General features: G+C 37.0%; 2 protein-coding genes across 2 annotated transcripts; both read right to left on the minus strand.

Moving 5' to 3' along the window:
• Window positions 1–1,999: 1,999 nt before the first annotated feature.
• On the minus strand, window positions 2,000–10,751 carry LOC116256573 (purple acid phosphatase 2-like). The gene is made up of 10 exons (XM_050078340.1): window positions 10,584–10,751; window positions 10,235–10,435; window positions 9,892–10,003; window positions 8,991–9,217; window positions 8,164–8,302; window positions 7,796–8,016; window positions 7,002–7,123; window positions 6,576–6,733; window positions 2,124–2,150; window positions 2,000–2,043 (listed from the first exon to the last, which is right to left on the minus strand). The coding sequence occupies exons 1-10, from the start codon at window positions 10,749–10,751 to the stop codon at window positions 2,000–2,002; spliced, it is 1,419 nt and encodes a 472-aa protein (XP_049934297.1).
• A 1,099-nt stretch (window positions 10,752–11,850) lies between these two features.
• On the minus strand, window positions 11,851–17,648 carry LOC116256892 (purple acid phosphatase 2-like). The gene is made up of 8 exons (XM_031633431.2): window positions 17,241–17,648; window positions 16,906–17,106; window positions 16,202–16,313; window positions 14,822–15,048; window positions 14,123–14,261; window positions 13,719–13,939; window positions 12,412–12,533; window positions 11,851–12,255 (listed from the first exon to the last, which is right to left on the minus strand). The coding sequence occupies exons 1-8, from the start codon at window positions 17,418–17,420 to the stop codon at window positions 12,054–12,056; spliced, it is 1,404 nt and encodes a 467-aa protein (XP_031489291.1). The 5' UTR covers window positions 17,421–17,648; the 3' UTR covers window positions 11,851–12,053.
• Window positions 17,649–27,006: the final 9,358 nt, after the last annotated feature.

Raw genomic sequence — 27,006 nt, forward strand, 5'->3', positions numbered from 1 at the left:
AATGGCGGTACGACAATAATTATATATTTTTAAGTAAAACAAAATTGACATCATCACATCATTAAGACAATGTTCCTTTTATAATTCTTATATATAATCTCATAAAAAAAACATAAACAGTTCACGATTGTCGTTAGATCTGCTCCGTGCACATATCTCCATGCATATAGGCAGGAATGTGTTTTCAAAAGCTGAATCTAGTGGAGAGAGAGAGCCGATAAAATTAAGAAATTCATTAGCAAAAATTATGACCAGAAGTCACAAGAAACCAAGAACAAAAGTAATAAAACAAAATATTAAAACAAATAAGCAGAAGAGGCAAAAAAACGGAGAAGTGCAACTAGTCAGCAGAGAGAGAGAGAGAGAGAGGACCTTTGCTCACCTGATTAGAATATTGTTTTGACTTTAGACCTGAAAGTTGCAGAGGAGGTGAAAGTGGCAGAAGAGGAGCTCCTTTGCATGGTCAACTGAAGCGAATTTTCAAATGGTATGCTCTTTGAATTTCACTCGATTTTTCCAGGAAATTTTCCATCATCAACAACCTTCATTTGATGATCAGGATTGCGGCGTTGGGTAGATCCCAGGAATGTCGCAAAGAAACTTACATCGGGAAATTCAACAACAAAAGGGAGACGCTTACGAACAAAATGTTACTTGATCTCAATGTATCCAACTCCCAAATGATCGGTAGACCTACTAGGTCTTTCCCAGAAATGTAATAATTTCTTGTAAATATTTTTCTAGAAAGGCAACATCAATGTTTGGATTTTAAAGAGTTTAACATCTTTCTCCCCCATTTTACGACAAAGATGAAAAAGTGGAAAAATTAAAGGTCACTTTGTATTGCTTGGAATCCGTCAAACAGGCTAATCAAGGAGCAATAGACGTTTGATTTCCTTTGCGAAAATGAAATTGAAAACAAAATAGAAGAGGAGGGCAGCGATCTCGGGCGCAGATTCTTCCTTAAATCTGAAACTCAAAGGTGCAGAAGAGCTACGATCGGACCTACCACACGGTTTCTCTTGTCAAACTCGTGATCTTGATCCTGCTTCTGCGTAATACACAGGAAGGATGGAGAAGAGAGAGAGTTCGGTGTGAAAAAGTCAAGCCCTAATGCGCACACAAGGCAAAATCTTCCTCAACACTTTTCCTCAACATTTCCATATATATGTATATATAATCCCCTTGTCAGTTTGATATCATACAACCCATCAAAACCCTCTCCATAACAGAGCGTTTAGTCACCACTACCAGAACACTTCAGAAGAAGAAGCCAATGGCTTCCAGCTTGTGGAAAATGGTTGCAGCAGTAGCCTTGGTGCAGCTTCTCTTCTTCATGTGGGCTCAGCCACTTGAAGCAGCCAGGCCGCTTGAAGGAAGGAAGATGACGACATGGAAGAGGACTCTGGTGCTCGAGCTGCTGCCCAAGGGCGCCCCTCTGACACCATCTACACGTTCATGTTTCACGACAGTCCCCGGACCACCGCGCTGCACGTGAATATGAACGTCGCCGGCGGCCGGCGTGGCTCCTATCTTCCTTATCACTCTCTGCTGCCGTCGGTTGCCGGGTCACCAAGTTCTGCGCGTCTGTAGCTATGTAGTCATCAAACCCGCGTTGGTCCGTCTCTTTTGTTTTCTCCAATAGGTACCATAGGATCCTTCTCTTTCATTGGCTATTCCTTCATTGGTGCATATTCTTTGTACTTTGCCCGTCGTATTAGGCGTCGATTTGTAGATCAGTTCTTTATTGTGCTTGCAGTTTCGACTGAGTGTCACCCGTTATAATAATATTGTCTTTATTGCTTCATCTTTTGTGTTCTATTTTTTTACTTTGAACATGGATGGATGATGACGGGTGGAGACACGAATTTTTTGTTGCAGGGTTCAAATTATATTTTCAAAATTTTAACTGTGACCGAGATAAAAATTTTAAAATTTATATATATATTAAACTATTTTTTTTTTAAATTACATATTAATTTTTAAAGTTTTTTTAAATCTAAAGGGATCCAATGTCCCTGCCAGCCCTCGTCTCTCTGCCCCCTGGATGATGAGATGATGAACTGCTGATAAAAGCCGCCAAGATGATCTTGGGTGTAAGTAGGCTTGAACAACTAGCCCACCAACTCGTCTTGGGCTTGAGCTCCAGTCCAGTTGTAGAATGACAAAATTAAGAAGGTATGACTTTTGAAAAGTACTGACACAAAACGGTCATAATAGGAAATTATGTTTTTAGGGACGGCAAAAAACCGTTGGTAGGAAAGCAAAACCCTGTTGCTAAAAACTTAATCTAGCTCATTGCAATTTAATCTTGCCTCATAACGTGCATAGGCTGACATTCTTTTATTGACAATTACGCATTGTGCGTCGTGATTCTCATTGCGCAACCAGTATGTTGCTCTCCATCGTCTTTCAACTTGAAACAGACCGCGTGAATGGTATTTATCCATGGTCCATTTCGCTGAACTATTTTTTTTTTTTTTTTTAAGTCAGATTCAATCTTTACATTTTATATGTAGTCATCTATGTAGGTACAATGGCAGAACTAGAAATTTTATTTGTTCTCAAACCCTATGTAGGTCCGTGGGTCTGGTGCCAGCATGAAAGGAGACCACCGAAGTTGAGAGACTTTGTTGCTCGTTTGATGGAATTCTTCCCATAAATGCTACCAACCAAAAAGTTAGGAAATAACTGTTTGATTATAAATGCAACTCCTTCGCTTGATGAAAATGCAACAGTCTCCATGACATTTTGGAAAATGTAGCTTTCAGTGCGACCACATTCCTATCATTTCCAACGTTTTTGTCAAAGTTTGAAACATTCATTATTCTTCGTCAAAAACTTTTGTTTGGATTAATAGGAGTGACAAAAACCAAAAACCTTTAGGATAAATTCATGAAACACTTACGACAAAAAAAAATTACGGCAGATTCGTAAAACACTTACAAAATACTGTTGCCAAACACGAACCTGTGTGGCCTAAGAAATTAATTGTAAATTTGGGATATCAAACAGTTTTGAAGCACATATGTACAAAGCACAGTTTATTATTTTCTTTTCTTCCGGATCAAGGAGGATGCAAATTTAAAAACATGCGCCTTAGTTGATCTATCACAAGAACCATCGTCTTGCATGGCTTGTCGATCAAGCAACTCATGGACCATTTCCATGTATATTGCATGAGTCAAAGGTATATTTGTAGTTGGCTTGCTTGGTGTAATAAGTCAATTAACTAAGCAATTCTTGAGAAACTGCAGCATCGGACCCACACCAAATTAATCATCGGCTCCTTTGCATTCTTCGTCTCCAAATCTAAGAATAATTTCTGTCTGCTGTAACAAAATTTAATGGCTTAAACATGACATATATATATATATATTCAAAAAATTTGATTAGAGATTGATATGAAAATGAAAATTGAGAGAGATATTTCATGTACCCTCAAGCATATGTGGTGAGCATGAGGAACTTAAGGCATATGCGGCGCCACCCGTCACCACCATCCTTCGTATCTGAAACATGAAGATTGTCATGATCTATTTAAAAACATTAATGAAGTTGTTACAGACAAATATAATGCTAAAACATATGCGCTTAGATATTACCTCATTGTCCACTATAAAATAAGAATATATGTAAACATAAAATCTCCACCAGCTAACATAATAATATATAAGATTATGGAAAATATATACAAATAAGCCTAGCGAGCCAAGACATGACCAATACCTCATGTTCATTACTGACCTGTTTATGATTTTAGTGGTTAATGTCTGGCTCATTTTCTGAACAGTAAAAATTTGTTTTCTGACAAAGTAATCAACATAACTGCAAGCAGGAAAATAGAGAAACATGCTAAGAAAAGCTATCAAATTCAGTAACAAGGGAAAAACTTAAAAGGCCAAGAGAGCAAGTATAATCTATTCATGCAGTAGGATAGCACAATCCACTCCAATAACCAAGGCATTAAGCCTACCTATCTAATCCAACCTGCTAGTTCTTCTCAATTCACAATTGTTGCTGAGAAGCACAAAAGTTGAACTTCTTTTGGACAATAAATCAACTAAAATTCTTAACTCGGTAACTGAAGCCACACCAATAAATGCAACAACAAACTCGTCCCTAACATGCTGGGCAGGATCACGAGGTAGTAGGAACGGAGCTTGGAATTTTTCATTGTAGACCAAATTATAGTTTCAAAACTTTAACATGGGCCGAACTATAATTTTTCAAATTTTTTATATTAGTTAAACTAATTTTTAAAAAATTTACATCTAGATTTTTTAATTTTTAGAAAACTGAGTGGGGCAATGGCTCCAGCGTTTAAGGATGGTGGATAAGCCTGGGCACTGGGCTAGGCCTCGGGCGGCTACCCGGTATCTAGCCCGACTCAGGCATGGGCCCCAAAAAAAGGGCAAAAGCCGGCCAAATCAATCATTGAGCTGGCCCGATAAACCCGGGTGGGCCTTATAATATTTTTCTAACATATATTTTATTAATTTATACATATAATTATAATATTTAATTACAATTAATTATATTTATATATTATAAATATATATTTTTTAATTTAATTGGACCGGACCCCAGCAGGCTAGAGCTCAAGCATGGGTTTTAAGTGTCGGGCTGGGCTTCGGCCAAGGTTTTAGGTGCCTAGCCGGCCCAACCCCAACTCCTTTTATTGGGCCCGGCCGACCCAATGTCCAGGCTTAATGATAAAGCATCGGGACTTAAGAAAGTCAGCGCGAAGAACAGAAGAAGGTCACTGTTGACCTGCGTTGGAGAAGATGTCAAAGACAAAGTTGTTTGATTCTGCAATGGAAGCGGATTGTCAAACGGCATGCTCTTTGAATTTCACTTGGATTGTGCTGGAAACTTCCCATCATCAACTTTCATTCGATCAGGAACGGCGGCGTTAGGTAGATCCCTGGAAGGTCGCCGGGAAACTTACATCGGGAAATTGAACAACAAAAAGGGGACGCTTACAACGAAATGTCACTTGATCTCCTCCGAGTCCAATACATCGAACTCCCGAATTATCAGTAGACCATGCTAGATCTCTCTGAAATTTTCAATAATTTCTTATAAATATTGTTTTAATAAAAAAGAACTTGAAATTTTGAATTTTAAAAATTTTAACATGTTTTAATTTCGAGGGGATTGACACAGAGGATGGCGAGGGTAAGGTGGTATCAAAAACCACATTATTTTGGAAACATTCATAAATTTAGATTGAATAAAACCAATTTGCATACTTGAAAATGATCGTCGAAAAGCTGGCTTAATTCTTATATGGACTGGTTGATTCAAGGTCCCATTTAACCATGTAAAAGAACATTAAGAGGTTTGGATGACGCCCCAAAACCAGGTTTTTGGACACGTGTTTGGGTGTCATCAAAACGGGGTATGAGGAAAACCCAGTTTTGACAAAACTTAGTTTTGTGAAAAAAAAAAGAGTCTTTATGTTTTTCAAAAACTAGGTCTTAGATATGTCACCGAAACAAATAAACAAGGTTTCTAAAAGCTCATTAAAAAACTTGGTTTTGCATAAAGCCAAGTTTTTAAAAAAACTGGGTTAAACGAGTGTGTCATCCAAACTTCCTCTAAACATTTTTATTTTTATCAGGTATGAAGTTGTTAAAGATAAAGCTTTCTCTCTCTCTTTCTCTAGTTAATTAATTGAAGTAGTTTAAGGAATAAAAACGAATGCAGCTACAATACTAACGATTCTTTGCATGCTCGCAATGTACAGCAATTGATCATGACCTCGTCAAAAATTCATGATCTTGTTTCCAAGAGCATGACTTGTAACAAGAAAATTATATTAAGCCAAGCGGGGTTGTACCATATAGTCCCACAAGTTTTAGTTATTTTTGTATCCGTGGTTTTCAATAATTCATTGATTTATATATTGTTTGCCGCTTAATCATGTTATTATATCTAGGATTTTTTTGAATGAGTATCCTTTGGTACAAAATCACTAGAGACTCGGGAAACAAAGAGAAGATGCGTAAGAACGAGATATCCAGCAACAAGAAGAAGGAAAATGATTGAATAGAGGAACTCCCGAGCATTTGGTGATCTTATATGTGTCCACTTCAATGGAAGTGGGTGACTCATCATTTTGATGAATCATTTCTTCAAGCATAAGAAGATTCTACACTTACTCAAAATCTCACTTATCAGATCGCCCACAAGGAATATGAAGAATTGACCATGATATATCTGATTCATGCATAATATCATAAAAAAAAGATACAAATTTGTGACTGCTACTTAGTATCAACAATGAGTCTGAAAAAGTATCTAAAAGGATGAAATTTATATATTTGCACCCTGCCGAAGTAAAGAACCATGGCATATAAGTTTGGAACAGATTCTATTTTGAGAGTTTTGAAAAAGCACTATCTCAGTTGAAAGGCTCTAAACATCTGCCGTTTCTCAACGCATTTCTTTAGACAAAGATTACGTTTTTAACAGTGACATGGTAGAGAGAGAGAAGAGAAGAGAAGCTTTTGCCCTGGATTATGCATTAGATGGCACTGATAACGTGGGCTCACGTAATGGGTAGTGAAATCTATTGTAAAACCAGTGAGAGTCACCAACTACTGCATCCCCATCTTGGTTCCTGTGCCAGCTAAAATAAGCATGCGTTCGATTCTTTATGTCTAACAGTCCGTGTCCGAAGCTGGCTTCCCTGAAAGCTGAATACTTCGGTTGTGGCTCCGTCATACTGCAAAATAGATTTGACTTATAAGATCTTTACTCTACATCCATTATGTGCCTGTGAGTGTGAGAAATATCAGCTTCATCTTATGAACAAAACATGGACTCAACAAATATGACTATATAAGAAAGAGTCCATGACTATCAGCAAACAAGCTACCCAGACAACTTTCCATGCGGAGCGTAAGTTAAAATGTAAGATCAATCAAAAGCTCTTTGGCAGCATGAGTTTGACGTATAGATTCGTTTTGAAGGTAGGCTGAGCGCAAACTTACTTGTTAGCAAGGCCTTCAATGTTTCCTCCATCTCCAATGGTGATGTAGACGGGTGCAGACTGATCGTCCACAGGGCTGCACTCTCTGTTTACTATGTCATATGCGATGTTTGATATCCGTTCCTTCAACAGATAATAGTACTATGGGTTAAGAACTTAAGACAACACAATATATATATATATATATATATATATATATATATATATATATAAGTACTGTTTGGATAGTTACACTGTGTTTGGATGGAGGGAAATGATGGTCCTTCTTGTGTTTAGTTGGTCAATTAAGAAGGCGGAAAAGGAAATAAAAAAAAAAAAAAAAAAAAAAAAAAAAAAAAAAAAAAACTGTTTGGATGCAAAGGAAAGAAAGAGGAAGGATGCAAAGGGAAAAAAAAATCAATGTGAATTGAGTTCCTTCAAAATTGGAGAGATTGAGATGGAAAGAAAAGATATCTACATCCTTTCCTTCTCTTTCGTTTCTTCTTATTTCCATCCATTGTTTCCCTCTCTTTCCCCAATCCAAACAGGGTGTAAAACTATGGGCCGAAAATGATTTTGCAGTATCCAAGTTGGGTCCTATCTGCTCAAATAGTGAGATCCAGGGCCTAGATTCCATTCGCACCTGGACCGTGCTCTAACAAGGAAATTGAAACGTCAAGTAGGCAAAGTTTTTATCTGCTCTATAATGCTGCTTTACCATGTCAATATTGTTGGCATTTTTACTGCACTAAGAAGGGCCATTTAAAAGATTTTTCAGGATCGTGCTGGAAGAAAGAGGGGAAGAATGCATTATACCGATCGTTCGTAGGAATGAACATGTCCAGCAAACACGACGTCAACCTTGTGTTCGACAAACCAAGGCTCGAACACCACTCTCATGGTCTCTCCTTCCATGTAGTGGTAGTTGTCGCTGTTGTACCAAGGTGTATGCATAAGAACAATCAACCATGGAGTCTGCTCTCTGTCTACTTTTGGTAGCTCCTCTTGCAACCAATTGTATTGGGGAGTATATTTCCCTAAAACAAATCAAAAGTAGAATTTCAAATCATGTATACAAAGAATTAGCTTGAGAAATCAACTATGAAATAGTTATATCCTGTCAGAAGTGATCACCAAATTGAGAATTATATACTGATCATATGAAATGGAATATCGAAACCTACCACATGCAGAATATGAAGATAGGATGATAATGTGTGCGGGCCCTCGCTTTATCGAGTACCACAATGGGGATGTGCTCTTGGATGATTCATATGGCACACGATACCTATGCAGGTATGGCTTGAATGGCTGAGTTTCCCCCTGTATCGTATCCATCCAGTTAGTCAAACAAGCAGTGAGCTAAGTCACAAAGTGAGCCAACTTTTAAAAACCAGACTTGCTTGGAATGACTTAGGCATTCTTTTCTATCGATTGATGAAAATCTAAGTTGTACCATGTAAGGATCCTTTAGTAAATGGAATATTTTGTGAGAGTTTTGTGAATCTACACCAAAGATTGGCACACATGCATAAATACCTAATTTTAGTGTTTCATGAATTTTGTCGGAATTTTTTATATTGATGCATAAAATGTTCATAGAGTGTTCCAACTGCTAAACATTTATGGTTCTCAGAAAAAGCTTTGCATGTTTTAAATGGTTCTTGCATTTCTTGTATATATATATATATATATATATAAGAAAGTAACGACATGTAAATAGTCTAAGAAAAGCGAGAAGAAATTTGTTCCAAAAGAAAAAATGGTTTTCCTCTATAGGGCGTCACAATACATAAAGAAAATATAACGTAAACCCAATGCATGTATTTTGGTGAAGCTTATAACCATGGTTTTGTTCGGGTGAGTGGGAGGAAACCCCACCACCCGAAAGAAGGGCCGAAGCGTTCCCCTCCCCCATTCCTGCTCGCTGCTCATAGGGTCTAGAACTGTGTCGTGACTTATGGTTACTCCCTTCAGCTCGGTTCTGTTAAGTATCATGAAATGCACATACCACTTCAGGCACCAAGTCGAGTTCATGATTGCCGGCAGCGAATATCCATGGTTGATATGCAAAGCTTTTTTCCACAAACCTTCCCCAACTGTCCCACCTCCTGCTGTCATGAAACGGGTAATGATCTGCATAGGAGAAGTCCCCAACAAAAAGAACAGCCTTCCCTTTCTTGTTTCTTTCATAATGGGAGATTGTCACATTTGAATCGAATGTTTGCCCAAGGTCCCCTGCATTAACAAGAATGAATTTTCAGCAAGATGTAAGTTAAGAACTTATTTTTCCCCAAGAAAGAAAGAAAGTCATTGCATATTTTTAACCTAACGCCAATGTCATGCATGATTTTGTTCAGAAATGAAGAAGCAAATACTCGAATATGGGCAGCATTTTTTGGATCTGAATTTCACTATAATCCAAATCCAAACATTACCCCACAAAGTAAAGTTGAAACTAAAAGTGTAGATTATATGTTGGGGTACTGGACCCACTCTGAAATGGTTAAGAGCCTGCTGCTATGTGTAGAAAGTAAATCGTATGTGGAGTACTAGATCTTGATCCATGCATGTCCAAACTGGATCGGACCGCAATATCGATCTTAGAAGATCGATTAGTTCTGTTCAAAACGGAAATCCTAATCAAACCCATATTCATATTTGGAAGTTCTTCCTTTTTTGGTCGAAAACTGAAACTGATAGAGGATATTTGAATCGGGTATTCAAATTTTATGCATTTGCAACCCCCTGCCTAAGCCTTGGTTGTAAAATTTAAAATTTTTAAATAGCACCAATTATAAATGAGAAAATTTGCCCTGAAATGTCAATATGAAAATAAGCATTTTTTTGGGTTCACAACATTTCAGAATATGAGAGAGAGAGAGAGAGAGAGAGAGAGAGAGAGAGAGTACCTATAACACCAAAAGCATAAGGAACATCTGGTCCAACCTTTGGAGGAGTCCAGAAGAAGAACTGGCGAGGTGAATTTCCAATCCCAACCTCATAGAAATACTTCGTCTCGTACTATTTTCATTCAGAAACAAAACCAACAACAAAAACAACTTTTCATTCCCCTGGAAGAAGAAATAATTCTTCAAAGAGTATTAATGAGAAAAGATTGGGTTTTTGTTTCAGAAAAGAGTAAAATACTTTTTGAACAAACATATCACTAGAAAAGTGAATCTTTTCCAGAGATCGACTCCATGACTTACTAAATTAAATCAACGAAAAACAATGAGGAGATCTCCTACGTACCTCCAAGTTCTTTAGAACGCAATGGTGAATATATCCTGAAGTATAGTTGTGGTACTTGTATCTAGTAACAGTACCTTGTGCGGTATACCTTCTCTTGTTCTCTGCAGTTCCATAGAGCACCCTGCTGGACCCCATTTTCAATGGCGTGATCCACGAAACTATCACTGCTTTCCCCAAATAATCGCCTTGTGTTATATGCACCTTTTCGTAAGCAAATAAACAGCAGAATCAGTATATAAAAATATATGTAAAGTATGTAAATGAAATATCTTCTTATCCCAAAATCAAGAAAAGAAGAATTAACATAACATTAGAAGCCAGTTGTAGATGCATCTAATGCTTATGTTACCTGTTGAGGAGCATTGTATCCATCAGGAGCTGTGAAGACATCACTGTCAAAAGGCATGTCCAGAGAAGGTGCAGGTTTCCTGACAAACTTGCTTGTGGTACCTCCATTGGAGAGCCTACCAGAGCTCAAAAGCAAGCAGAGGAATATGATGCATGTTACCAACTTCATCGTTTCTTGATGAAGAGCTTTTCTTCCCTTCAGTGGTCGAGTCGATTTTCATTTATTTGACGAACCAACTTTTATTTAAATAGGAGACCTTTTCATAGGTGATAAGCATGGAACAACAGAAAAATTGAGAGTTTTTAGGAGTAAATATATGATTGGATGAAGATTCTGTATTCTTGTGCATCCTGGTATGGCTAACCCGTTATTAGGAATTTTTTCTGTTTAGGCCCACTTTTATACCCTTGATACCACTTACGAACCTCCTGCTTCTAAATTTTCTGATATAGGCTGGTGATTCCTCATGAAGGTAGAGCAAACATCTAGGCATTTCTCAATCTGAAAGGGTAACTTGAGAACTGCAGAAAATTATATGCTCTAAGATGATAAAGGCCGTCATTTAAGAGTTCCTTTTCCACTGTCAGAAGCATAAGGCCCTTCTTTTGAAATTATGACCAAATTATGGACCTCTAAATGGAAATTTCCTCTTTTATTGTCAAGAAAATTAGACCCATTACTGAAAATTATCAAAATCTAGTCCCTAAATGAAAAACTCAATTTTTGGTAGGAATTATGATGCCCTAATTTGAATTTATGGCTAAAAGTTGGGCTACGAATGGAAATATCCCTTTGATCAAACTATATTCGATTTTGCGGACTACAAATATTAACCAAATTTTCATTAGGCTAGATTAATTGTGAAGGAGGATATCAAACCCATGGCCATCAGTAAGTTGTCAACCAGAGGAGTCAGTTTTAACATCAAGGTCATTAGACTATTATGAAGCATATTTGGATCTTCCATGATCCGATACATGGAAAATATGAAGATATAATAGATAATGCAAGACATGGATGTCGTTGGAACTTGTCAGTCCGGAATTTCTTCTGCTTGCTCCGGCATGCGAGTGCAATCTGCCAAACGGCAGTCTCTTCCGTAAACAAATCCAGAGAAACAACTATAAAGAAAACATCTAATATAAAAAAAAAACTTAAAATTAAAAGAAAGTATATCAAGATTCTTACTACTATGGGGAGTAACCAATTAAAAATATTCTGTATTAGACAACTAATTAGCTAATCCGTGGAGTTTGAGAGCCGGTGATCTGAAAAAAAGATTATATTTTTATTGTTTGAAAGAATAAGGATTGCTTAAAGTACAGAGGCTTGGCCTTGCATGCAACTCCAGTACTTTTAAACCAGTTGCAACTAGGAAGCGGTGGCAGCCAGATGCAGGAGAGATCAAGTTGGAAAAGTGAAACTAATCATCGTCTCCTTTCCGTCCACCTAAAGAAGAAATGGAGACTGTTACTGCACCATTGTTGTTCCAGGTTCTGGCTTGGGATACCAAACTCTGTTGTAGAACCACATCGAGTCAGCAACTACTGCGACATCATCCTGGTTCCTGTGCCAGCTATAGTAAGCATGAGTTCGGTTCTTTGTCTCGAGAGTAGCATGTCCAAAGCTCGCCTCACGGAAGGCAGAATACTTTGGCTGTGGATACGTCATGCTGCATCAATGAACTATGATCAGTAACAATCTTCATTGTATTGATCAGATAACAAATTCCTAAAATGGAAAGGACATGCACATTGTACACGCCCATGTCGAGAATCAAGAAGTACAAGTGCATTTTCATAAGGTAGAGTTCGTTTTCTAATCTTACTTGTTGGCCAGTCCTTCAATATTTCCTCCATCCCCAATCGTAATATACACCGGAGCAGATGGATCATATACTGGAGTACACTTCCCATTTACAACATCGTATGCAATGTTGGAGACACGTTCCTAAGAAACACATTTTTGAGAATTATATAAAATTCATGGAGCATTATGGCATTTATGAAATAGAAGAGCTTGAACTTCATAACCACAAAATATTGAATCACATGGACCATAGAGGAGGGGAATCTACAGTGAAACACACACCCAAAAAAAAAAGCTTGCAAGATATGCTAGAGAAAAAGGTGGTCTCAGAAACAGGCAGTTTAAAGATTATAGGAAGATCAATGGTAGCTGTTCTTGTCACAAATGCTAGCAGACCTGAACTTGGGCCAAGTCGGGGTTACTCAAGAGATTCACCTGAATTTTCATAGTCAGGATCCTACAGAAGATATTTGAGAATACCAACTACTAATGTTGCAAGTCCATGAAATGAATGAGTATAAGCGGTTAGAGTAGCCTTTGGTGAATTAGCAAGATTATGCCTATGAGCAATTTTTCATAAGTTAATGCTTGAAAAAACTGGTATAAATTCACAAACACCTGAAAATCTCCAGAATGAGTTTCTGGTAGTTATACAATCCACAGACTAGGACTAAAATGTTATTTTGGTCTTGCTATGCAATAGCCACAGCTGAAAATTCCCTAATATGACAGAAAGTGAACTCGATATGCTTTAACTTTCTGAAGAGGAAGCTTCCAGTTGTGTTAAGATCAGATTGTTCTGTGATAAACAGTGGTCCATTTGATTCCAGATCAGATCTTCTGTGCTACACAGTGGTCCATTTGAGTCCAGTTCACAGATTGATTTTGAGAAGAAGAAATGACATGTTTAGAATATGATGCAGTTCCATGTAGTTCTTCTACAATAATACTCTCAGAAGGCAACATTTATTTGTGGATTATGAGACTATACTTTATTTGGTAAGAATAAAGAGTCGAAAGAGAGAAGCAAAACAACAGGAAACATAATGGATCTGAATGTGAAGCTGAATCTAACAACTCAACCCATGCAAAGTTTTCCACAATTGCATTGTTCTGGAAGGTGGATGCCTTTTCCACGTAACAGACTTTAAAGCATTTATGATTAAGCAAAAGATCTACTAGGATACTATTGTATGTATCTGTAACTTCAAGCATGGACATACCTCCTGTTCACTAGGATGCTACTGGTTTCTTGAAATTTCAATTAAAGCTATGACTAAGAATACTGTGGCAAAATTTGCAAAGAAGAAACAGACAATGACTTACAGATCTTTCATAAGCATGAACATGACCAGAAAACACAAGATCTACTTTGTGTTGCACAAACCATGATTCAAACATGACTCTCATGGTCTCTCCTTCCATGAAGTGGTAGTTGTAACTATTATACCATGGAGAATGCACAAGGACAATCAGCCAAGGTGTCTCATTCCTGTCAACCTTCTGAAGTTCTTGCTCAAGCCACTTGTATTGTGGTGTGTATTTTCCTGGAGTGGGAAAGGAACTACTGTCAAGAGAAAATACATCCATTGAATTACACAGATGATAGTAGGGGTCACAGCATCAAGAACAATAACGGTGCCCCGACATTTGATGGGACCTCAACAAAGAACCAATGGGAAACCTTCTCTTAAAAAGATAAGGACCAGAGCCCAGATCAGAGTCATTACCATAAGCTGAGTATGAACTCAGAACAATGATGTATGCTGATGCCCGTTTAATGGAATACCACAGAGGAGAAGTGCTGTTGGATGATCTGTAGGGTACATGATAGCGATGTTTATAAGGCTTAAAAGGATTTGTTTCACCCTGGAACATAAAACAACATGAAATGATGAAATCATATGAAAAAAAATGTCTACTATGATAATCATAAGTTACACCAACATATATCCATCAAAAGTTGGTATTCTGTACACAATGAAATCCAGAAACTTGGATAATGTCGTATCTAACAATTGATGGGACACAAATGCCTTCATTTTACTGGCTTAGATTAGAAATAGCACCAGGCTAAGAAAAAACATCAGAAAACCACGGCAGGCTATTTCTGAGTTATCAATAATTTAATAGTGCTAAATGTCGACACCAAAAAGATAAATGGTTGAGCTTGCATGTGCTGTGCACATGCATATATTATCATCTATTCACACTACAATAAGGTGAATATAATCATTCATGTGATGGCATTGCCTTAGACCAGAATGGTTCAGAAAGGATGCAACACTCTAACACCAAAAAAATTCCTAGGGTTGCTACCATATGACATCACAGGTGCACATCTAATAATATCCAAAGTAATCATAAAGAAAGATTCAGAAGAAGCAAAAGAAAACGAAGCAATGATCGATAAATATTAAGCTAGTTACCAATTCAGGAACAAAGTCTAGCTCATGATTTCCAGCAGTCCATATCCAAGGTTGATAAGCAGCATTTCTCTCTACGAACCTCCCCCATGTGTCCCATCGGACATTATCATGAAAAGGGTAATTGTCTGCATAGGAAAGGTCTCCAACAAATAACACCGTCTGTCCCTTCTTATTGAGTTCATAGTGAGTAAGTGTGGTGTTGGAATCAAAGGTCTGTCCAAGGTCCCCTGAGCACACCAGTAAGCAAGGTAAGCCATATCCAATCATGTGTTTACAGAAAGAAGAAAGAAAAGGTCAATAACAAGAAGCAAGAAAAAGTTGAAAGCTAGTGTTTATGCTTAAGAATCCACAGGAATGCCAATGACACTGCAGTGAGAATCATTAAGTTCACTGTAGCTTGTGTCATCCCAGGAGGAAGGATTCCTGTTTGACAACCAAGCTGAAGGTGATCTCATCTCTTGTCAAACTAAATCATGAATCCAGTGCAAACCATGACCTGATCCCTTCACCTCCTGTCAAACTAAATCATGAATCCAGTGCAAATAATGACCTGGCCTCTTCAAGAGTAACTTCAGACTTATTTACCCAGGGAAAAATATCAGCAAGACCTACTTTTTTCTCCTTTTCTCTGCCTATTTTCTTTCCTTCTTTATCAGTGAAAACTTCTGAAGACAATTGTTTATGTTTGAGAAGGTAAAGTAGATAGCACCAATGTACCGTTGGGCAATCATAGAGAAGAAGGTCAGTTTTCCCAACAAATTGGATCAATTGACAACTAGGGCTATAGTCTTCTTCATCCTCACAGCATTCTCAGCACATTTTAATTTTGAAATTAACCACCCAATTACCAGATTACAAGTAAAACATTACCCCATAAATCACAAAAACAAAAAGGCCTATAACAATTTTTTCTTTTTCTCAAAATCTGGTCTAAGTTTTAGCGCTTGTGGAAGAAATGTTATACAGTGACAAAACAACAAAGTAAAATCTGTTGTTGGTGGAAGACCATGATCCACACCACTAATGGAAGTGGATAACAGGTAAACTGCATAAAATTCTGCTTTAATTCTCCTATAATGATGGTGAGTTCACTATCCAAGATGGAGGCACATGCCCACAAAGTAATCAGCATACAGTAAATAGCACTACTGAATCAGTGAATCATATTCAATCTGTTCTGTTCCACACCAAGTATTTTATCGTAAAATTTGAAACTATAACCACATAAATTAGTAAATCATCAAAAAACGAAGCTAGTTTAATGATGGATTCGACTGATGTGCATAGAAGAAGGAGCTACACATTTTATATAAAATTTGTCGACATAAATCTAAGATTAGCATGAAATGTATATGCTTTCTTGAGTGATCCAAAACTTACCGATGAGACCAAAAGCGTAGGGAACATCTGGACCAACTTTTGGTGGAGTCTTGAACGAGAACTGCCGCCTTGAATGTCCTAGTCCGATCTCATAATAATATTCCGTATCATACTGCACCAACAACAGTATTCAGATTTATTTCTTCTGTGAAAACAATATCAACCTAGATTCGAACATATGTACTGTTTTAGAAACAGAGATTATGTGAGCATAAATCGACATTTAACAGGGACAGCCCATGTGCTTCTTAGGCAAGGACCTGCTTTGCTTCCACTACCACGAATGCACAAACTGAACATAAGTAATGAACGTTACAAAGACCAACATCAACGATCCACAGAACTTGTAAAGGGCAGAAGTTAAACCAGACACAACCACATGGAAGAAAAAAAACTACCGCGTAGCACAAGCAGATGTCATTCTATTGCAGAAACCATAGACGAACAGATAACCGGAAGCCCAGTTAATAGCGAAAAGGCTCGTCCTTTGTTACAAAGAGAGTTCTCAAAGACCAAAGAGCAAGACTTACAAAAGAAATCTGTACGAGAACGTGGAAAAAATCAAGAAAAGTTAAACTTCTTCCTTTCGAACTTGGAACTGCGTCGAACTTATTGGCGAGAGAGAGAAGGGGCAGCAAAGGTAGCAAGGAAATAACCTCCAAGAGAAGAGGAGAGAGAGAAAGGAACCAGCAGAAAAATCTCACCTGCAAATGCCTAAGAGTACAATGGTGAATGAACCCTGAAGTATAGTTGTAGAACTTGTAGTAAGTGACTCTACCCTCTGCCTTGAACTTTCTCTTATGCTCAGCAGTACCATACAAGACAGTACTGGATCCTGGTTCAGACGCTGTGACCCATGAAACCATCACAGCCCTTCCGTCACGGTCACCTTGTGTGATATGCACCTAATTGAACAAATCAAGCATCAAAAACCACTTTTCCAACACAAACACATCCCAACCACAACCGCAAGAAAAGCAAAACCACTTCAAAAGCAAGACTGAAACAACCAAAAAAGAAAAAAAGATCAAAGGGAAACCTGTTGGGGAGCATTGTAACCAGGTGGCACTCTAAAGACATCACTGTCAAGAGGCATATCTTGGGATGCACCAAGCTTTCTAACAAAGCTACTTGTAGTTCCAGCATTGGAGGTCTTTGAAGAACTTAGAACAAGTATCAAGAGCAATGCCAGTATCATGGATTTCTCCATAGCTCTCATTCACTTCTCTCACTCTCTCCCTCTGTCTCTATCAACACAATCACCTTCAAGCTTGAAGCCTGGAACTTCAAATATAAAGACGCCGGGAGGGGAGGGTTCAGGAAGATGCATCGAAGATCCTGCCGCAATAAATGCGGAAAGAAGGGTAAGGATTAAGGAAAGGAAGTCAAGAGGAAGAGGGAGAGAGGGAGGAGTTTTAGGCGTTGATGCTTGAATTACCAGCGTATCTATGCTGGCTGCGGATGACGTTATCACAGCTCAGTGGATAGATTCGCTACGGAAAGATAATTTTCTTCGCCGATGCATTATTTAATGACAATCACAAAACGAGGCTTACGTCGCTAATGTCTCTCATGAAGCCTCATATTCCCACAGATCCTCTATCTTTCAACCTTTAATGGATGGATAATGTGGGAGCAAGTTATTTGTCATGGCTCCTAACAAGGGACTACGTGTTATGAAATAGAAATGATCAAATGTAGAAGCTGGAAAAAGTAGACCTTATAAATTACCAAAATATCTTTCGTGATAACATGTTTTCATATGTTAAAGGCATACGTGTTAAATGTCATCACCAAAATATCTTTCGTGATAACATGTTTTCATATGTTAAAGGCATACGTGTTAAATGTCATCAGAACATTGCATGAATTTTCGTACGTTACGGATTAGAAATTATCAAACCTGCCTGGGTTTTAAAACTAGCATTCGGCTGCCTTCAAAATTAGGTTTAAAGAAAACCCAACTTTGATAAGAGCTGGTTTTATAAAAAAGAGTGAATTTAAGTTATTCAAAAACTAGTTGCCAAGAGGGTTTTTTTTAGGAGTGAACAACGAGTCAAGCTACTACTAGTTAAGTTCACTAGTCGAGCTTAGTCATTTACTTAACGAGTTAAGTTTGAGTTCATGAGTCGACTTGTTCAAATAATCCAGTTGAGGTCAAGTTCGAGCCTTAATCAAGTTTGTCGAACATTAATCAAGTCGATATATTCAAATGAGTTTACGAGATTGTCGAGCTATATTCGAGTTGAGCTCGAGCTCAACATGTAACGATGAATAACAATTCTCTATAAATTAAACGAGTTTGTCGAGCCTTAATCGAGTCAAGCTCGAGCTCGAGCTCAATAGGTAACGTTGAATATCAATTCTATTCAAACGAGTTTGTCAAGCCTTAATCGAGTCAAGCTCGAGCTCAACACGTAACTGTTGAGTCGAGCTTGAGTTGCTTCTATCCAACTATTCTCGAGCTCGAGCCGAGTCGACCTCAAAGTTTCATTAGTCGAGCCTAGCTCGAGTTAACTGAACTCGAGCTCGACTCGACTCATGTTCACCCCTACCAACGACCATGCCAAACCAGGAGTGGTCTCATGTCAAGGGGAAAAAGTTGTTAAAATTCAGGAATTGGTCGAAGCAATCCCAAAATGAAGCCGGTTGATCGCATGTCTTTTATACGCAAGTAAAATTTAAAGGGCAACTTAATCACATTGATTTTCTTATTAACAACATTTAAAATGACATATTTATAATACAAAGTCGTCAACATTTGTTTTTAAGTATTAAAATGCCTCATGATTATTTCCGTGACAAACTAAATGTAAACATTTATTTTTACCAACAAAAATAACTTTCCATAAGTAACACATCTCCCTCTCTTCCATATTAAGATAAATAATTAGCCAAATGAGATCTAATTACATACGTACAAGGAACCTTCTTGAATTTCTCAAAACATTAATTATTTTATTCCAGTTAATTATTTTATTATAGTTAATTTAAAGCATCTTGGAAATGCAGTCAACGAGCTCAAACGCCAAGAACAGTTGTTTAATCACGTCGTTTTAATGCAAAAACAATCGTTGATAAGGAGGGGAAACAAAACAATTTGAAATAGTTGAGAAGACCTCTTACGTGTGTGTGTTTGAACAGCCTTTTCCATCAATACACAACGACAACCCTCTCTATCAAGCCGCTTTTAGACATTCAATCTAATTATGAATAAATTAAATTTTAAAGCTGAACATTTGTTAATTAAAGAGAAAATTAATGACAATAGATCCAATTTAGATTATATACGCTAGCAAACATCTTTAACAAAAATGGGCATACAAAAAAACAATTGATATCGAATTAAGAAGCCAGACCACATTCGGATCACAAATTCATATCCAAATATAATATACATTTTTCTAGATTCATATTCAACTACAAATAAGTGACCATTCGAAAAAAGGGACATAGAAAGTAAGAGGAAGAAAGATGAAACCGTCTCCTGAGGCGTTCAAATTTCAATGTCAAAATGCTCATCTTTCTTCTTCTCTCCAGCAACAACATAAAAAAAGAACTCAAAGCGATGTAGTCAACGTCTGTCATATAAAAAATGTGTACATCATTCACAATATTAATATTAAGCAATATATGGTTGTGCGGGAATCTCCCACACGCAAAACAACAACATTGTTGACATTAAACAATATGTAATCTAATAGCCTATAAAAATCTCTTTCTCTAATATATATATATATATATATATATATATATATATAGGTCTTTAAAATTTGAGTTTGGGGTTTTTTTTGCTCAGCCCAGCCTGGTAATTAACGGGCCGGGCTCGGGCCACTACTGTGTTTATCGGGAGCGGAAAAACTCGACAACAAATTTATTTATTTTTTAAAAAATAAATGGACTTAAAAAAGTTAGGGTTTCAAAAATAAATTTATGATCAATCTTCATAGCCTAATTAAAGCTGCCAGATCTTCTACTCTCTATTATTGGAAAGAAAAAGGGAGGCACGAACAAACACCTTCTTTGGAGCCATTCGAGCCGATTTTTGGAAGACTTTAACTGAGTCGTGTTCATGCGTATGATGTCGATTATGTTGTCTGGATGGAATATGTTGATGACGACAAGCGACTTACTCAATCAATGTAAACGCCATTGAGCTGGGCCCATGCCGTTGTCGAGCTATCACGTGCCTTTGTTCGAGCCAAAGTTAGCTCACCCATGCACTATGCAGCTTTTGTCTGGGTATAGACTCAAGAGAAGGTGCCCTAACTGTTATGTTGGTAGTCAATGACATAAATCATGCCCTTGTGAAAATTTCTCTTGCTAAATAAAGAATATATATATATATATATTTCTGCTGACACCAGATGTTTAGGTCAGGGATAAAAACCATGCCCTTTAACTTTTTACAAAGAAAATATTTTAAATGGTGTTTATAAAAACTATTTTAACATAAAACATGCTTTGATTTAAGTTGTTTTTTTATGAAAAAATATGGATTTTTTTAGTATCAAAATGTTGATGCTATGGGAGCCATCCATTTTTTTCTTGTCATAACAGCACTATTGAAGTCTAACAAATGATCACCTTAATGTATGTCTTGCATGGACATATTCATAATATCATATCAGATTGTAAAAAAGACATTATATATATATATATATATATATATATATATATATATATATATATATATATATATATATATGTATGTATACCTAATCAGATTTTTAGCAGCTTAAATGAGATTTCTATTTGAAGATTTTTGCCTTCTCCAACCACACAGGAACTGGAACCGGTGGCTGAACAGCTGTTTAGAAGGAAGATGTGTCTTGCAGAGGGGATTTTCTGCTATAAGCAGGTTTTTTCACTTCCGTAGTCAACTTAAAGAATGGCCATCTGCTGATGTTGCCTCTTAGCTAGTTTATATAATCGGTAATCTGTGGAAGATTTGTGTTTTTTTTTTTCTCATTCTTTGTTCACAATTAATCCAAATCTGATCTGTATCTGATTTTTACATTCATATTCCGATCTGAACCTGAATCTGAATTTTGAACAAAGTCTGGCCTATTTTCAAAATATAAGGTCGCATTGGTACAAAATATTTGTTTAAGAATAAATCTGATTTGAATCCAAATCAGAATCTCAGTGGGTATTTATGTATATCTGAATCTGACTCCAAATCTAATCTCAGTGGTCATTTCTTGTATTCGAATATGATCAGATTTCTTACTTGAACATTAATTTTTTTTCATATCCGATTTTTTCGAAACGGCTTGATCAGATATTCAATCCAAATAGGATCAGTAGCTAGCTAGTGGTTGTTTTTGTACTGCTGTTTCATGTTCCCATTTAATGAAGTTACGTTTCTTCTCTCTCTCTCTTATGGGTGCCAATCTTTGCGAGAGCAGCACCTCTCCAAGTTGTGACCAAATATAAATGAAAAAACTATACAAGAAGATTGCTGCAGTAAAACGGCAATCTACTACATCACAGCCAAAAACAAGATAAGAGATCATATTTAGGGCCTAGACAAAAAAAGAACGCCTAGGCCAGGGCCCCAACCCAGCTAATTTAAAAAAAAAAATTACATTAAAAAAATTGAAAATTTTTAGTTGTGTAATACATTTTTTGGATCTGAGTTTAGTTTTGCCCTACCTGAATAAGTTCATTGGATAGTTTGGCCTCTCCTAAAAAAAATCCTCGTTTTGCTCCTTCACTGTACCTACCTACGGCTCTGCCATTCGATGTCAATTATAAATGGTATGCATGCATCGATTCGATATTTGCAGCTTTACATTGCACATGAAATAAGGGTTGCACTTTTCACATGAGCTTCACATTCATTTGCAATCTAAAACTCAGCCACTGGTGGGTTTTGAAGGTGAGCAGTGTTTCCTTGCTAGCCAACAAAATGGTCCAAGTTGCTCAAGAATGAGTTTTTAGATGTTGTTTGGTGATGAGAACAGTAACAAACTATTTCATGAATCTACTTTAAAGATTGCGGCAGATTCATAAAAACTACAAGAACAATAACAAACCATTTCTTGCTAAAGTTTAGGGCAGATCCATGGAACACTATGTTGCAGTGTTTAATGAATCTGCCCGAACAAATAAAAACAAATGGTCCCCATTGCCAAATGGCCTCTTGGCTTCCCAATCGTTTACCACCAATGCATGTCAAGTGAAAATAATTTCCGAAGATCGTCTTGAAATGTCCTTTGTCTGAACCAGAGAGTTGTTTAATCTTTGGACAAATGCAGACCATAGATGGCATGTTGGGCACCTCAATTTGGTTAAGGCTAATTTTTGAGTCCCCGTCGATATTTTTGGAACATTAGGGACTGTTTGGCAATAGTGAAAAGATGTTACTATTCAATGTATATATTGAACCAAAAAATTGAGGTAAGTTCATAAAACACTTTAAAAAGTATATCATAAACCTCTCCCGATTTTCTGGGCAGATGCATAGAACAGCAACATCTGGTTCGTATTGCCAAACAATCCTTTAATTAGGGGACTGGTGAGCAACAAAAAACAAGTATAGGAATTAAAATGCAAGCATGCAATACCAACAAAAAAAAATCCCACATCTGTTGATGCTTCATCAAATAATATTTTAGGCAAATATTGAGATTAAACTCTCTCTCTCTCTCTCTCTCTCTCTCTCTCTTTCTCTATCTATCTATCTATCTCTCTCACACACACACACACACACGTAAGCTGAAAATTTACCACAATTCTTCAACATTGTCAATAATTTGCTGCACTATTTAGCAGGACTATTTAATGTGGGCTTCAATGCTGATTTCACCAATATTCACAAATTCCCGGACTTCAACAGAGATTCAGAATGCTCTAGCACCCAACAAAGTCTGTTAATTAACCCAAAAATTTTGAAAAAAAAAATCAATTCATATATGCAAAGCAGTATATCCTAGCTAGGAGCTGAACTTTATAGAAAGTGAAATGTGAAGGAAAAGGAAACACAAATCAGGACCACGGATTGGGAGAAACTGCAGCCACACCTGATGATAGACCTTTCTCATAGTTGACCTTTCTGAAATGACATACGGGAAAAAATAGTATACATCTGAATTATAATGAGAAAGAAGTAGCATTAAGTCCTATAGTGCCAATAACCAGCAGCCCAAAAGGTAGTAATTCCTAATCTTTGCAGAAAAAGGATGTTATGTCAGAAAGCAAAATATCTGTTTTGTTGTGTAAATAATTTAATCTTACTTGCCTCAACTCTAAAAAAGATTCCATTTGGTAGTGGTGAACAACGAGTCGAGCTCGAGTAGCTCCACTTGTTAAAGCTTAGCTCGTGAATGAGTTTAGAGTCGAGCCATTTGCCTAATGAGTGGAGCTTGAGTTCATGAGTCGACTCATTAAAATAATCGAGTTGAGTTCGAGCTCAACACGTAATTGCCGAGTCGAGCTTGAGCCTTAATCGATTTTGTCAAGCCTTAATTAAGTTGACATATTCAAGTGAGCTTATGAGTTTGTCGAGCCTTATTCGAGTCGAACTTGAGCTCAACATGTAATGATGAATATTAATTCTATTCAAACAAGTTTGTCGAGCTCAAGCTCAACATGTAATGATGAACATCAATTCTATTCAAACGAGTTTGTCGAGCCTTAATTGAGTCAAGCTTGAGCTCAACATCTAACTGTCGAGTTGAGTCAAGCTGCTTCCATCGAGCTATTCTCGAGCTCGAGGTTTCATTAGTCGAGCCGAGCTCGAGCTGACTGAACTCAGGCTTGACTCAGCTCGTGTTCACCCCTACCCTTTAGTCATTAGAAGTAAAACATGATCAGAGGAAGATGCTTCCACAAAACCAACTTCACAACCATTTTCGTCGCTTTTTAAGTCTACGTTTTACCTTAAAGGAGGACATAGATATTGAGCTTCAAACAACTTCCACTACACGAGAACTGTTGAAAATGGCATATGTGATTGATGCTCAACATAGCATTGCAGCATATTTCATTTCTCACTACATGTGTGGATCACCAATATATCATGGAAAACAGTTGCTTTCCCCTTCTTCCGCATGGACTTGTGGCTTACCCAAAAAGATCACCAAATTTGGTTTAGCAATAGGCATGTCAAACATAGACATCCTGACCTTGATTATCAAAAAATGAAGAAGCAAACTACCTGATTCATACAATATTTTGAACGTGCATCTAATTAACTATAGATTGCAGAATGGATGGAACTAAAAATGCATAAGCACAAAATGGGACACAAGTTTACTCACTTTGTATTCTAAGATAGATAATTCCTATGGCGTTGAGTAACCAAGTTGTTGGAATTTTGATCCAGATCTGCCCAAGATGGGAAAGATCCATATCTATTTCAAGGTTGAAATTTTAATTTCGAAACTTCGGATTCTTAACATTTAAGCTTTTGAACAAGTTTGGGGTGTTTACATAACCATTAATTCCCATAATAGTGTATACATAGATCAAAGGTTTAAAAATATGTTTTCCAAAATTATGCGGCAATATCTGGGCATGTGTTAGAAGGGACTGATAGTATGAGGGATGTCGTCGGCATGTGACTGCCACTGTGCCGTTCTTTTTTTTTTCTTTGTGAAGAAGGAGGCACCACCGGGCAGTGCCCTTCTCTTCTTCTTCCTCCCTCATCAACTAAAAAAGGCAAGCCACCACCCACCATTTCCTTCCATCATCAATAGAAAGGGCGTCCACACTCTATTTCTCTTTTTTTTTTTCCTGTTACTGTCGTAGGAAAGGTGCGACAACAATGAAGAAGAAATTAAAAAAAAAAAAAAACAGCATTTGGTGCTGCTTTCACTGATGAAGACATTGACCCTAATCTTAAGTTTGAAATGCTACTTCTAAGGGAAAATCTATAGATTTGATCAAGACTCTTTCGCAATATTAGTGATCAAAGTGGGTTGTTTGAAGAACGGATGACTGCATTAGCCATATGATTGTGACCTTTCATGTCTAAATTTGTTTGAATCAAATATGAAACTTATAACTTTCCTATGAATCAAAATTTAAAGTTGTTCAGTACTGTTAAGAAATGCGCTTTGTTGTCAATGTGCTTAGAGCATGTTGGTTTTCACATGTGGCCAACTTCAATAAACTTCCAACTTCAATGTCGGTTTTGCAAACAAATGTTAAGGATCAAGAACATGTTCTATTTACATGTTTTACTTAAACCAGTATTTAGAAATTCGTGATTGACAAGCTTGGCGTTTGGAGGATCCCTTGGAGAGATTTGTACTCTAAATTTCAATGGTGGATTAGAAGACAATTCTCTTGTAAACAATTTCAATTTTATTGGTTCATGTATTTACTACCATTTTGGGGAATTTCGTTTTTTTTAATAACTAGGTGGTTCATAAATAGTATGTAAATTCTGATGAGAGAGATTCAAAGAGCAATTTTGACCTATGTTGAAGTAATTATGAAGCAAAATTGGACATACCCTATTAGGAAATCATCAATTCAGCTTTCATTGCAAACCAATACATTCAGTCCTTGTTAGAATTTTAAATTTCTGATGGATGGTCCTTCAAAATTGCTGTTTCAAATGTTGCAGATAATCAGCATTTATGTTCGAATTCTCTGTCATCAAGGATTAATCAAAATAAAGTAAGTCTTGAAACTTTTTATTAGAAAATCTGCTTTTGTTGGAGTCTTTTATTAGAGACATTACAACTTTATTGTACTTAGAGTTTAGATTCAACTATAATAGTTGGAAGGGATGGCTTCAATGTTAGATTGATAACATCTCCCAAAAATGCCAGTTGCTCCTGATTTCAGAGAAGTTTTGGGTAGAATAGAGATAAATCATTCTCTTCTGTTTGTTGAGGTTATTGATATGTTTCTGCATGAATAGCTTCTTAATTCTTGTATAAATTCTTTTTTGTTTTTTCCTATTTGTTTTCATTATATATATATTTTAATCTTTTTCCCTATATTCTTGTTTTTGTGTGTGTGTGTGTGTGTGTGTGTGATCTCAAGCTCACCTTTGTCACGGACAACACCTAGCTCAAAAAGCTCCTGATTGAAACTAGTAGCAACTCAATAATCATCATAGAAGACATAGATTGCTCTTTGGACATGACAGACAGCAGGAAGAAGATGCAGGATGAAGGGATTATAAGAAGAAGATAAGCTAAAAACAGCATTGAGGTAGGGCATTTCCTTCTCTTTTGCCTCGGGTAATACAAAAATATAGAAATTTGCAAAACTCTTGGACAGAAATTGGGTGAAGCCATGCATGAACAGAACATGCTACTTCGTTTGATAAAACTTTTCAAAAATGCTCAGTTTGAACTGTGCTGCTTGACAATCAAACCATTGTATTGTATCGATTAGCAGTAAATACATTCGTTGCCTGATGGCAAGATGAAGTGAGAGAGATCACAAGGAGCTAGGAGAAATTAGATAGATCTAAGAGTCAAGAAGAACAAACAGGTGGTGGAAAGAAGATTTGCCAGAATTTCTGATGTCTATATTTTAATGCACCTTTCCTCTTGCTTGTATTTTTTTTTTTTCATTTGTTAATGTTTAGTGTGGAATATAAGATGCTTATTATTTATTGTCACTTGTTATAAATTTATATGATTGCTCGTGGCCATCACGTTAGGTCATTCCTTTCCTTCATTATCTTCTCGAGGGAGTGATTGACAGGGTCCATCGTCCATATATGAAGTCATTTTGCTTGTGTCATCTCACTGCCATTAAATTCCACCTGCAACCTTCAGCTAAAGATCAAATTAATTCCTTTGAGCTTGGCTATTCTATTAATTAGAGCAATA

This window comes from Nymphaea colorata, chromosome 6, assembly GCF_008831285.2.
Source record: "Nymphaea colorata isolate Beijing-Zhang1983 chromosome 6, ASM883128v2, whole genome shotgun sequence".
Lineage (NCBI taxonomy): Eukaryota > Viridiplantae > Streptophyta > Magnoliopsida > Nymphaeales > Nymphaeaceae > Nymphaea > Nymphaea colorata.